This window comes from Euprymna scolopes, chromosome 10 (assembly GCF_053919585.1).
Source record: "Euprymna scolopes isolate OS-2025 chromosome 10, ASM5391958v1, whole genome shotgun sequence".
Classification (NCBI taxonomy): Eukaryota; Metazoa; Mollusca; class Cephalopoda; order Sepiida; family Sepiolidae; genus Euprymna; species Euprymna scolopes.
Window position 1 is genome coordinate 27,319,316 of NC_136491.1, and position 14,132 is coordinate 27,333,447.

Here is a 14,132-nt window from a genome sequence, read left to right on the forward strand (position 1 = left end):
AGTAATTGAAAAAAAAAAAAAGCTATAAATTTATAAAAAGATAATTTTTTTTATTTTAAGGTAGCAACTTGTCACATCAGGATTGAGTGTGCCGTCTCCAGTAAGTGTCGATTCTGTATGCAACATTGTTTTAGTCATAATAATTTTTGGTGCTTGTTTGTATTGGTTATCTTTTAAACCAACGCATTCCAGGCAAAAAACAAAATTATTACGTACTTACGTGTCATGACGAAATTAGTATAAATTCAAAAAATTATGAAAAATGATCCAGTAATATAAGCAAAAATAAAATTTATCACGTTATAGTTTTATCTTATGTTTTAATGTGCAAGCGAAGTTAGTATGACAAACAAGGGAGATAACCCTTGACGTAAATTGACAAATTATGGATCCATTACTTTTAAACCAACATATTTCAGAACGTAATTATGACTGATTTTGTTTTGTGAAAAATACAACTAGCACGTCTTTTACAGGATTATTTTTCGTAATTTAAAAAAAATTATACTGCTTTCGCCATCACACATAAGTACGCAATAATGTTTTCACCTGAAATGCGTTTATTTTAAAAAAATCTCCAATATAAACAAATACTTAATTTATTATGAAAATTAGTCAGCTCTTGTCACCCCTTTAAAGGAGATTTTTGTGAGGCATTCCCTGTAGGTTTGAAATAGATAATGTTGATTTTTAGCCAAAGTTATGTTCAGGGTAGCTTAAGATTTGGAATCAAATGATGTTTAATTCAATTTATGTATAAAAATCTAAATAAACAAATATATCCTGAAATAATAAAACCAAAAATAATTTAATTCTTATAAAAACATGTAAACATAATTAAAGACGATAAATTATTTGAAAAAATACAATATTTCTTTTTATCATCATAATATAAATTTAATACAGTGTTCATTAAAAGAAACAACAACACACAAACAAAAAATTAATTTTATCCTAAAGATTTCAGAAGAACTTATCGAATCAGTACCGAATATTGATGGAGAATCCCGAGTCACTCTCTGAAATCGCCAAAACAGTTTGTTAGTCGAATATGAAAAGGCAGACGACACTAAGTCTGTGAAGGGTTGGATAAAGTTTTTTTTTTTTTTTTTTTAACACTTTAGGAAAAAAAGAAGGTAGCTCTATAATCTTAAATTGCTTCAGTCATTTCCGGAACTGACTCGCTAAAAACTGAAATCCTGATGCAAGTATCAAGAATAGTAAAAAATAGTGAATTATTAAAATTTGCTGCGATCTAGTTCTCTTAGTAAAAATCTCTCTTTAAAAGAAAAAATAACCGTGTTAACAACCATATATATATATATATATATATATATATATATATATATATATATATATATATATATATATTAGTGCTGGGATGATTAATTGGAATTGCAAAAATCGGAGCTTTTTGTGGTATCGCAAAAATTTTAGCCTATTTTCCGATGCCAAAACCGATTCCTTAAATTATCTCTTTTATTTGATTTTGTTTTTATAAAACGTCTTCCATTGCTTGTAGCAATGATAAAATAATAAATATTTATTGATTTAAACTTCCAGTAAGGCTAAAATCTCTAGATCATCCCTTCACAAGTGTGTTTTTACTTTTGTGAAAATATATGCACATTTAAGATGCGTTTTTAAGGTAATCGGGACAAATTAGCACTTTTTTAGTTAAATATTTAGAGATTTACAAAGAATCGGAATCTGTAATTGTATCGGAATTGTGAATTTAGTACGGAATTGGTAATTGCATCGGAATCGGGAAAAGTATTGGAATTGTCCCATCACTAACACACACACACACACACACACACACACATATATATATATATAAATAAATAAATAAATAAACTTGGGCTATAAATTTGTTCAGGGAGAAGGGAGCAAATAATCCTGAACAGCAAATAAAAAAAGAAAAACAATTTGTAATTATAAACAGAAAAGGAAGGATAAAAAAAAAAAAATGAGTTATTTTACATTTTATATGCACAAACATAATAAGAGTAAGAGCTTGAATGCCTATTTGACACTATCCTCGTTTGTCTAAGGCCTCTCTGTACAGAGCTCTCTCAGGACAACCTGGCATGAGGATAGTTTTCGCTACAAGTAAATCCTGACCAAATATTCAACATAACAATAGTATATTCACAACCCAAGTAAGATCTCTTCAGTATGTTTAACCCACACTGGCTTTTACAAGAAACGGTGCAGCTTCTACAAGTGATTTTGTCTCAAGTAACAGCACGAACTTGGATACTCCACCAGAATAGACGAATTCTTGTCCGGAAATTCAGTAAGACGAAAAAACCACAATGAAGATATGCTAGAACATATTTAAATGATCTAGTGGATAGAGGGAAATTATGTTCTCAACTTCTTTATTAACTCAATGATTGAGATGTAAATGAGAACTTGAATGGAATGGATATCTATGTATCTCATATAGATATCAAGTGTTAGTTAAAGGAAAGGGGGCCCTTTTGATTTCTGAGAACTTTTGATTAAAATACGAAATAAAAAAGTTAAAACAAAAAATAAGTTTTGCCTCAGTGTTGTTTCTTATTCCCCTTATTGACTCTCATCTTTCTTTGCTGATGGCCATGGTTGTCTGATGGGTTGTCTAATAAATATGATAACATGTAACATTGGTTCTTGTTTTCTTCTTATCCCCCCCCCTCCCCCGAGTGCTGTAACGTTGTTGTTCATTTCATTGTGTCCCCACCCATTATGGGAAGCAGCAGCGAACATCGTTTTACATATTAACTCTTGATTGAACAAAATCTGCATCTAGAAGAGCAGATTACTGATTTCGCATCCTAGACAAGAGAGGGTGACTTTCTTCTTTTTTTTTGTTTACTTAAAGGGTCAATACTTATCAAGGCCTAGAGGCCACTCAAGGATAAAGGTTAAGTGTTAGGTAGATGGTGAGACAACAGGATCAGTCATGGTGGAACTCGAGTGGCACTAGGTTATCTAAATGCACCACCCAATCGAAATTTATTCACATTGGACTTGAAGACGACCAAGTTATAGTCAGTTGGGAAGCAGACAAACGGCGTCGCGTTCACACATGGACAGTTCTAGGAAAGAAACTCTGCTCATGGGACTTTTGTTTAATTTTAAGCACAGATAGGGGTGAAGAACGTTGTTGGAGATTGTTTTGGCTAGGCGAGTATTGGTTGTGGAAATTTTATGAGGGGAGGACAGTAGATTGGAGCTCAGTCGAGCACTTACCATAAAAGTATTGATAGAGCAGAGACAGACTTGTAACATCGCTTCCATGAGAAAGAGGAAGTGGGGTGGTGGTGGTGGTGGTGGTGGTGAAAAAATCGTCACCCACTAAATTTCGAAGACAGTTTTATGCTATGTAAAGACAGGAAATGGTGCTTTTAAGGGCTCCTCCCCAGATGTGACAAGAGTACTCCATCTTAGAATGTAGTTGACTCTTCTATAGATAGAGGATTGCGTCTGAAGTGAGATATTTTCTGGATCGGTAGAACGATCCCACCATCTTTCCAGTGATTTTAGCAAGGGATTTAATATAGGTCTTCTATTTCAGGTCTTGTTGTACATCTTCTATAATATAAATCTCACCTGCCTGTTTAAATATATGTATGTATGTGTGTTTGTGTGTATGTATGTGTGTGTTGGGGTGGAGAGGGCTCCCGTAAGCCGTGGTGAAGGCAACCTTTCTAGGAGAAGCAAATCTCTGATTTAAAAAAATACAAAGCAGGAGATCAGTACCCGCATTAAGTTGGTCTGCAGTTTAACTTGTTGCTGGCTATCTTGCTCTTGGTTGTTGCTGGATCTCAACATTTTGAACCGAGAGAGAGACTTAGCTGTCATACAAAGCTAAGACTCTGTAACATCATCTATGTATAGATACTCCCTCAGGCATTTGTCTATAAAAATGGTCCTGTGGCAATGGAAAAGTTGTGACACGTGGAGGCTTGAAATGCTGGAAGCATGTAATAATTGGTCTCATTCACCGTCTTCAGTGTCATGCCTACTTGAGCATGTGAATTCACCGGTAGGACTAAAAATGTCATTTTTGGGCTCATGGACTTTAAGTGTCTGAGGGAGGGGCACTCGTCTGACAAGATGTTGCAATCATCATCATGTATGTATGCCTAAAACTTTCGACAGAGGCGACGGATTTTCATGAGATCAGTATCATTTTGAAGCCGACCCTTCGGACGACAAATATCGAAAAATTGGCCAAAAACATTAATTCCTTCACCCTCAACTGGGCAGTCTTCTACAGGGAGGATCGGTTTTTTCGCTGACATTTTTTGAAAGTCATTCAACCCTCGTGTCCACGACGTCACATAAAATACGTTCTTTCGACCGCCCATGATGTCAAAACCATGGTAGGCACATCGGTAAAACAGTTTTTTTTTTCACCTCTTTTTCCTCTGGCACGTTATGGGTTCGAGTCTGCTTACCACCTCTATTTTTTTTATGCACTCGCAATTTTTCTTTTTTTTTTTTTTTTTTTTTGCTCAAACAACACCCTTACACACACCTCCACTTTCTTTTCTGCCTTCGCGTTACGGGTTCGAGCCTGCCTGCCCACTACAACTTTTTTTACTCAATACACACCTTCAAACACTCGGGCAACGCCGGGCTAGTCTTTATTAAATAGGACATATTATTTGCTTCCAGAAAATAATGTAAATATCTAGTTTCTGAGTGACACAAAATTTCGTCAAGATTCAATACTTGCTGTCTCGTAATAAACTCTGAAAAATATGCTTAAAGAAATGCTCTTTATATTGGATGAACAAGCTATATTTTCAAAACAATGAACAATTGCAAAAAAAAAAAATAAATAAATAAATAAATAAAAATAAAATATATATATATAAATATTTTATATACCAAAAGTTTTACTAAATAATGTGCATGGCTTTATTTACAAGCACGTTTTGCTATACACATATTTTGTATTAAAAAAAATGTTTGCCCACACCAAAATAATGTTTCAAATGCCAAAAATGTTTTATCTAAAGCAACGTTTTGTTTTGAAAAGTTGGGAAATCTATAAAAACAAAAAAAAAAAAACAAAAAACAAAAACAAACAAAAAACAAAAAAAACAAAAACGAAAAATAACAAAAAACAAACAAAACCCCCCTTATATTTAAGCAAAACGTATACACAAACTAAACGAACACAAAAACCATTTAAATTAGAAGGACGTTTTGCAGATATGTTTTACAAATATACTTTTTTAAATATGAAAAAAATATTTGGACAGTATTTAAAAAATATATATATTTTAAAATATTAGATCTTTAACATAAAAATCTTAGGTGTGTGCAGTCATTCACTCGTACACACACACACACGCACACGCACACACACACACACACACACATACGCGCTCGTGCGCAAATAAACGAACGTTTATTCATTTCAATTTCCCGCGCATTTTGCACAAAATAAGTTCTTCTAGCAACGGTATAATTTCAAATACGCCCACACACTTTTTCTCACAAAAACAAAAGTAAAATGAACATATTTCTGGCGGACGTAGTTGACGACAGTATCACGTGACACAAGCGACCAATGAGAAAATTTAGAAGATTGACTTTTTAATGCTTTTCCAAAAACCAAAATATCAGCAGTAGCAATTTTGTTTTGGAGCCGGTTCAAAATGTATAAAAACGCATCAAACATTCTTTCTTCCCTTCTTTTCCCCTTCTTCTCGCTTTGACGTCACACGAGAACATGCCTCTCGTTTTTATAACATCGTCGCTGTCAAAGCCGTCAAAACCATGATTACACATGCCACGCGGGCACTCAAAAATCACACTTATGCACAGACGCACCCATTCTGCACATTTTCGAATTAATAACAACGAATTACTTTCCTCACAAATTACTTTCCTCATGGGACTTTCAAATAAGGCGAACTTCGCCAGTTAAAACACCAACCTTAAAATAAGGACATTATTTTCACACAAGACTTTTACCTTCCAGTCTTATTAATTCCACAAAGGACTTTCATCTAACATTATAATCATAATGACTCCGCAAGAACTTTCACCGATCGGACCTTTGCTTATTCATCTTGTTGTTTTTGTTGAAAAATAAATGCGGTGCATTTTAAACGAGAAGGAGGTGTCAATTTGTTTTATTCCTTTTTTTTTTATTATTATTATTATTATTTTGTTTGGGGCAAAGAGATTTAATTTCACTTAAACTTCTTTTCCTTTACAGTTGCAACTTTACTATAGTGTGTTTTCAAAAAAAAAAAAAAAATTATTACATACTTATGTGCCATGGCGGAATTAGTATAAATTCGAAAAATTATGAAAAATGGTTCAGTAAAAAAATAATTATAAGTAAAAACACAATTTTTTGAAGTTGCTATTTCACTGTAAATTAACTTTTTATAAGTTCAAAATCAAGGGCAGATAATTGCATGCTCTCGATGACACTTATCTTTCAGGTCGGCCATCTTGTTTCTTTTCAATAATACTGCGAACTTTTTTTTTTTTCCAAAAATTAGCTCTAGCACATTTTCTACTGGACTATTTTTCGTAATTTAAAAATTTTTTTTATTCTAATTTCAACATTACATTTAAGTACGTAATAATGTTTTCCCCTGAAACGGCTTTGTTTGAAATTACACAATTCGGTCAAACGACACATTGAAGTAAAGTTGCACCAAATCTTAAATTCATCAAAAGTAATAAAACTCGAAGACAAAAGATTAGTTGTTTTGTTGATCCCCGACAAAAAAAAAGAAAAGAAAAAAGAAAAGAAAAAAGAAAAGAAAAAGGAAAAAGAAAAGAAAAATGAGAAAAAAGAAAAGAAAAAGGTACTTATGCAGAATACAAGTAATAATGTTATTATTTAGAAACCGATTCTAAACGGGGAGGGGGAGCTTTTTAACTATTCTGTACTTTCACCTAACAATTTTAATAAACAAGAGATACCGTAAAAATTGAATTAAATTCAATTTTTACGGTATCTCTTGAAAATATTATCCAAAGAATAGCATTGTCCATATTCTGCATAAGTATAATAAATAAATAAATAAATAAATAAATAAAAAATACACCTAAATAAAATTCTTGCGGTAATTTCTTGAAAAAAAATCAGTCTTCATATCTAATAATCACAAAGAACTATTTAAACAAAACATGTAACATCAAATTTGTCAAATTATTATTATTATACAATTATGCAATACAAATAAATAAAACATGGTGCATATAAATCAAGTGACTAAACACAATACATTGAAATTAACTACAATAACATCGGTGCTTGTTCAGATGAAGTCGACAGATTGATTTTTTTTTTTTTAAATATGTCGTTTTAAGCAAAAACAACAGTGCTTACTTAATTGTCGTGTCGAAAATAGTAATATATCCCAAAATTCATCAAATAGAGCAACTACTATTATGTTTTTAGTAAAACAAAGTCACTATCAGCTAAAACAAAACTCCAGCCATTAAACTGACGAAAAGGGAAATAAGTATGTCCACTGTATTCGCAATCTTCAAGGTAAAAAATGTCATTTCCTCAAATTTTCCGTAAAAATTACTAATGATTTTCTACTCGATGAATTTTCGTAAATAGAGAAGTAATAAACCATCTCAGCAAAAATAACCTTAGTGACATGCAATATGGTTTCCATTCTGCTAGATCTACAGCAGATGTGCTTACAGTTATATCTCATAGGATTAGCAAATCTCTCGACAGAGGCAACCTTTCTAGGGAAATTGCTCTAGACATATCAAAGGCCTTTGATAGAGTATGGCATAAAGGTTTACTTCACAAGATCTCCAGCTATGGTATAGCTGGAAATGTCTTCTCAATTATTAAATCATTTCTCTCTGATAGGCTCTCTCTGATAGGCTCATAAGAGTAGTAGTTGATGGGCAAAAATCAGAAGCTCACAGTATTAATGCTGGAGTCCCTCAGGGGTCCATCCTGGGCCCAACTCTTTTTCTGATCTACATTAATGATCTTCCAAATTACATCCTTACATCATTCGTAGACATTTATGCTGATGACACTACAATCTATGGTAGCACATCTAAGACCGTAAACGACCAAGTTCTCTCCGATTCTCTCTCCTCTGATCTTGAGCATGTGGTACAATGGGGAAAGGAATGGCTGGTTACTTTTAATGCATCTAAAAACCAAGCTTTTATCTTTACATCATCAACGTTCTGATCCCCATCTGGCATCAATTGAAATGAATGGCTCTCGTCTTGAGGAGGCCTCAAGTTTTGACAAGCTTCTCGGCTTGACTTTTACTCCTGATCTTAAATGGAACACGTACATCAAATCTGTTGCCAAGGCTGCTGGAAAAATGATGGGATCCTTCTATCGATCCAGTAGATATCTCACTGCTGATGCAATTCTCTATCTATATAAGAGCCAGGTACCTCCTCCAAGGATGGAGTACTGCTGCCACAACTGGGCAGGAGCTGCTATGAAGGACTTGTCCTGCCTAGATAGAGTTCAAAATAGACTTTGTAGCCTCATAGGAAATGTCCTCTTTCCTACAATATCTATCTCACAGAAGAGATGTTGCGAGTTTGTCTCTGCTTTATCGTTATTTTCACGGCAAGTGCTTGAATGAGCTTCAATCTATGGTCCTCCCCTCACCAAACTTTCACAAGAAACACTCGTCTAGCTGAAAACACTATCAATAATTCCCCCACTCTTTATCTGTGCCTAAACCTAAACGTACATTCCTTGAACAAAGCTTCTTTCTTAGAACTGCACGCCTATGGAACTGTCTTCCATTTTCCTGCTTTCCAGCTGACTACAATATGGTTGTTTTCAAGTCCAATGTAAACAAGTTCTTGATGAACCGTTCCATTTAAGTTAACAAATTTACCGAATTTCCATTACTAACGATTACTATATTGTCCAACTGACTACTGTACACGCTTAACCCTTATCCTCGAGTGGTCTCTGGCCTTGATAAGTGGTGATGCCTATGTAAAAAACAAAAACATATTACTACTTTCGACATGAAAATTAAGTAAATACTGTTATTTTGTTTAAAACAACATATTTAAAAAAAAAATATCCGATACTTGTACAGTTTAATCAAGACATTAAAAAATGAAAATATCGAAAAAAGTTTATATTGTACGTATCCAATGATGTTCCCCGAAAAAAAAATTTCACTTAAGTAGTTTTTTTTTTACAGCGAAAAAACAATTTATGATACTGAGCAAAACGTTCGATTTTTAGGAAGAAAAGCTAGTATCAAAGATGGGGAGGGAGTGTCGGCGCTTTAAATTGAGTTATTTCCTCGTGGCGTGTTCCAAAAATTCAAGATGGCTACATTCAACGTGCTGTCATAAAAACGTGTTTTTCCGCTGTAAAAAAAAAACACAAAACAAAAAACAAAAACAAAAAAAAACTACTCGATCAAATTAAGTGAATTTTTTTTCGTACAATATAACCTTTTTTTTTTTTTTTTTTTTTTTCGATATTATCATTTTTTAATGTCTTGATTAAACTGTACAAGTGGCAAAAAAATCTGTTGACGCTATCTTAACATGCATCATAACATAATACTACAGTACAAAAATATACAAAAAATAAAATGATACTTATCAAACATTGGTTTCCAGATAATTGACAGCATAATTAAGAAAACTGCGCAGGAAATAAATATATTTCTGGCATATTACACATGATATTTCAGCATATCTATTGCAATTTAGATAAGTCTAATTTCCTTCAGAGATAGCACAACTGGAAGGGGAGATTACTCTTAATAACTTAGAAACTCCAATATGGTACACTTGTGTAAGGGAAATAATCCCAATATTTAATACATACAACATGAATAATTAATTCAATACAATCCATCAACATCTGGGAAATATTGTGATGCATTAAGGACTACAAACAATACAGTTCTATAAATAAGACAACAACAGGATTCGATGGAGAAAAATAATGTGCCACTGATAGCAGAAATAAATGATTAAATACATTCATGCATGGTAAAAAAAAAATAATAATAAATAAATAAAAATTAATTGTATGACTAAGGGAGATAATCAAAGGAAAACATTTAAACTGGCTTTTGAATCCAATAAACAACACCGAAATAAAAACCTATTTTTGTACACAGAACAGGAATGCACATCGGACATACCTAAGAATTCTGGTAGAGAAAAAGGAATTCTGGACTCTGCAGAGAGAAAAATCCACTTAATTGAAAGCGCTTCCAGTAGAAGAAATATGCAGGGTGGTCCAAAAAAGATGTATACGTTTTATTATCATTATATGAAAATTAACCCACACTTTTGTTTTTCAAGTGACATGGAACAGGATATCCTTCACAATAGAGGATCAAGATTATAGAGATGTACTTAACAAAAAAAAAGCAGTTGTTCAAACTCAACAACAATTTTGGAGAGACTTCCCAGAGAGAAATGCATCAACGAGGCTCACAATATGCCCTCTGAATAAATTCAGGGAGATATTTATTGCACAGGATATCATTGGAGGTCACAGTGGTCGGCCATGGTCAGTCCATCCATAGTCCTTGAGCCCCTAGAGGGGCATAGGCCATCTACAACTTTTGTAGATGTTTTTGTAGCGAGGAGTTCTTTTTACAGGGTGAGGGTGCTGACCCCACGGCCAACCTTCCCAGAAGGTACATACAGCTCCTCGCCTTTCTAAATGGTCACCCATCTGGTACAGGCCAGGCTCAATGTTGCTTAACTTCGGTGATCTGGCGAGAACCAGTGTGTCAACATGATTGTGCTGTACATCCATGGTCAGCCAGTGGCTCTGAAACAATGTTTGGGAGGTCATTATACAAACTTCAATGGGAGATGATGTGTAACATAGTCACGTCAACATTTTGGGGCGTGATGTGAGCATGGGTCCGTTAGAGAGAACAACAATGTCACAGATGGTAGCTAAGTGGTTATCAACAAAGACTGTTAATCTGAGTTAATCCAATCCGTTCCACATGTAACATTGCAGGAACAAATGGACAAACAAACAAAAGTAAATAAATCCGACTCGGCTTCTCTCTCTGTTTTAACACAATATATTTATTACCATTTTTCTTTTTCCCTTGTATTATACGCCATCTTTTTCTACCACACTCTTTATTCTCCCCTCATTTTACTTGCCCATCTCCTTTGGCCCCGACTTCGTTTTTCTCCGACACACGCGGTGTCCTTTTTTTCTTTTTCTTCTGTCACAAGTCTGAGCACACTTGTCAATTCGCATACGCGTTCAAACGCTGCTCCTGCTGCTAATACAACTGCTTGCCATCCTGCTGCTGCTGATGATGCTGCTGTTACACACAGAAATACTTTTATTTAGGATATTTGTAAGTATCCAATGCCTTTCTATGAAGGATTCTAACTGGAAATACATTGAGGAAACTAATGCCAACAATAGAATCATCTGATTCATATAAAAATGAACGAATGAATTACAAGCTTCAGTGTGTGAGTAGCCATAGTGATTCAGAACTGCAGATTAATCGTATTATAAACTATTGAGCTGTGTTTACAAAATGGTGATGCATGGAGGAAAAATAAGATTTATGTCAGGCAGAAGTTGTCCGTAAGACAAGTCTTTAATAAGAATAATAAAATAATAAATAAAAAAAACAATTGTAAAGTTTTCTTTTCAACAATAAATGCTGCCTTATTACAATGGTTACATCTTTTTGGACCACCCTGTCAAAATATATACACACATAAAATATAGATTATACACATGTAACAATTTTTTTTTTTTTTATATATGCACGTAAAAGTTGTATGTTTATGAAAATGTGATACTCAACCTTGAATGCATTCAAAAAACATTTAAAAAGTAAATAAAATTTTAAAAAAATTGATAAAAATACATTAAAACATGTTTCTCCTGCTCAATAAAATCAATTGAAATTAATGAAAAATTGTCAAATTAGTATTGATTTATGAATTTAAATCCAGCTTTTAAAATATTGAAGTTCGTCTATATTTCAAGTACACAATAATAACTTTTACTCAGTGCTGGATGTTCATGTATAAAGTCTCATTAAAAAAAAAAAAAAATATTTTCTGTCATTTTTCCTTGAGAAGCTGGTGATTTAAGATGGGTTGTAAGGGTCTTTTCTTAATAGTAAAGGCCTGCTTGCATCAATGAAACCATGGTATATTTCTAGAGTCTGTTACATGTAATTTTTAAATAAATAATTTGTATTTTATCTCTTGCATTTTTACAATCGAGTATGGTAGTGATTTCTTTTCAACAAGAATATATATATATATATATATATATATATATATATATATATATATATATATATATATATATATATATATATATATATATATATATGTTCTAGTTGCCTGGCCATAAAATACGCTTAAATATGATATTTTAATCCATGCAGATTTCGTATATATCATTAGTTGCTACCATCCCAACTAAGTCCATGCGCATATAAAAACTTAAAAATTTAACGTTGTTAAACCTAGAAATGTATATTTCTGCATGCATTTAATTGGCTTATGTCTACGAAGTTCCAATTTTTAAAAGATTTTGACCCTTTAGCAGTTATTTTTATCAGCTAAAAAGTAAATCAAATCTGTTCCACAGGCCCAAATCCTCTATATATCAAATTTCAAGTTTGTAGATCAAAAATTGACAAAGTAGTTTGGTAGAGACCGTTTGCATACAGACAGACGGACAGGATCATTTATATATATATATATATATATATATATATATATTAGATAGATAGATAGATAGATATAGATATGTATATATATATATAGTTATCCACATACAGTACTGTTTTGCTGTATCACAGCTCATCAGTGTGGCTAGACAGGCAACTACTTCAAGTCAGATTTGAAACTCGACCGCCTAGACGACAGTCGACGCTTCTAACTGTTACGTTATTCAGCTGCTGCTGCTATGATGGATATGTTAATTAATGTTCAAACATTGTCCAAATGCCAAAGCTATTTGTTTACACAAAGAGCTTCGATCTTAAACGATCTCTTCAGGGTTTGGAAATGAATTTAGAATTATCGATACTGTAGATTTATTATCTAAAGTGGGATGGAACCCATGAGATCTCAACGTATGAAAAGGAGCAGATATGGCATCGAGTTGGAGTTTTGTAGACGCAAGATCAATCCAAATGGAAAAATTTAATCTAATACTAAATTATGTAGAACTATAAATACATATCAAACATCAATATTTCTGACTAGATAGCTTAATACTTATATATATATATACATACACACACATGCACGCACACACACACATATATATATATATATATATATATATATATATATATATATATATATATTCTAATATTCTAATAGTTTCTTCCCTCGAACAGCTAGATTTTGGAATTCCCTTCCTGCTGCCTGCTTCATTGGTTGTACTGATATGCAGAAGTTTAAATGTAACATAAACAAATATCTTGTTAATCTTTCCTAGACATGGCCCCAAATAGTAGCCCCTTACGTCCAAGTGGCGATATGCTTTGTAAGGGGTGAACATGAGTAAAAAAAAAAAAAATTATATATATACTAGTGTGCTGTATGGCGTTGCCTGGTTGTAAAATATGCAGATTTCATATTGATTATTATTATAGAGCCAATTTTCTATTGATTATTATATTTTAGCCCATACATAGTAGTGATTTCAAAAGTTTAAAAAAATATAACTTTGGTACCATCAGCTAGAATCGAAACTAAAACATTTAGCGCTCCAGCATTATTTGTTATCATCTGAGCTAACAACAGATGAATATCAAAACTTTAAAAAATGAACTGATTTTAATGTATAAATTTATATTTTCACATACATAGAGGAGTACTTTAAGTCGGCTTATACCTACCAAATTACAATTTGTCAATTTTGATCCCTTCAGCAGCTATTTTTACCAGCAAAAAAAAAAAAACAAATTAAATTTGTCTGGATCCCCTACATATATCGTTTCAAGTCTGTAGGCCAAAAGTTGGTAGAGTAGTTAGGTAGAGATCGTTCCATACATCCATGGATAAGGTCACTTTTATATATCTACAAACCTGAGTGCCTGGTGTTGCCCGGGTGTTTGGAGCATATGTTGAGTAAAAAAAAAAAAATGGTAGTA

General features: G+C 32.9%; 1 protein-coding gene across 6 annotated transcripts in view; it reads right to left on the minus strand.

Annotated features, from left to right (window-relative positions):
• LOC145285889 (uncharacterized) overlaps window positions 1-14,132 on the minus strand; it is a 131,027-nt gene that overhangs the window by 23,046 nt on the left and 93,849 nt on the right. For 2 of the 6 annotated variants that reach the window (XM_080134350.1, XM_080134348.1), the window contains exon 3: window positions 10,155-10,190. The exons of the other annotated variants lie outside the window; for them this stretch is intronic. In XM_080134350.1, coding sequence (XP_079990476.1) covers window positions 10,155-10,190 — 36 coding nt within the window. The remainder of the gene's footprint in view (window positions 1-10,154; window positions 10,191-14,132) is intronic. 6 annotated transcript variants of the gene reach the window in all.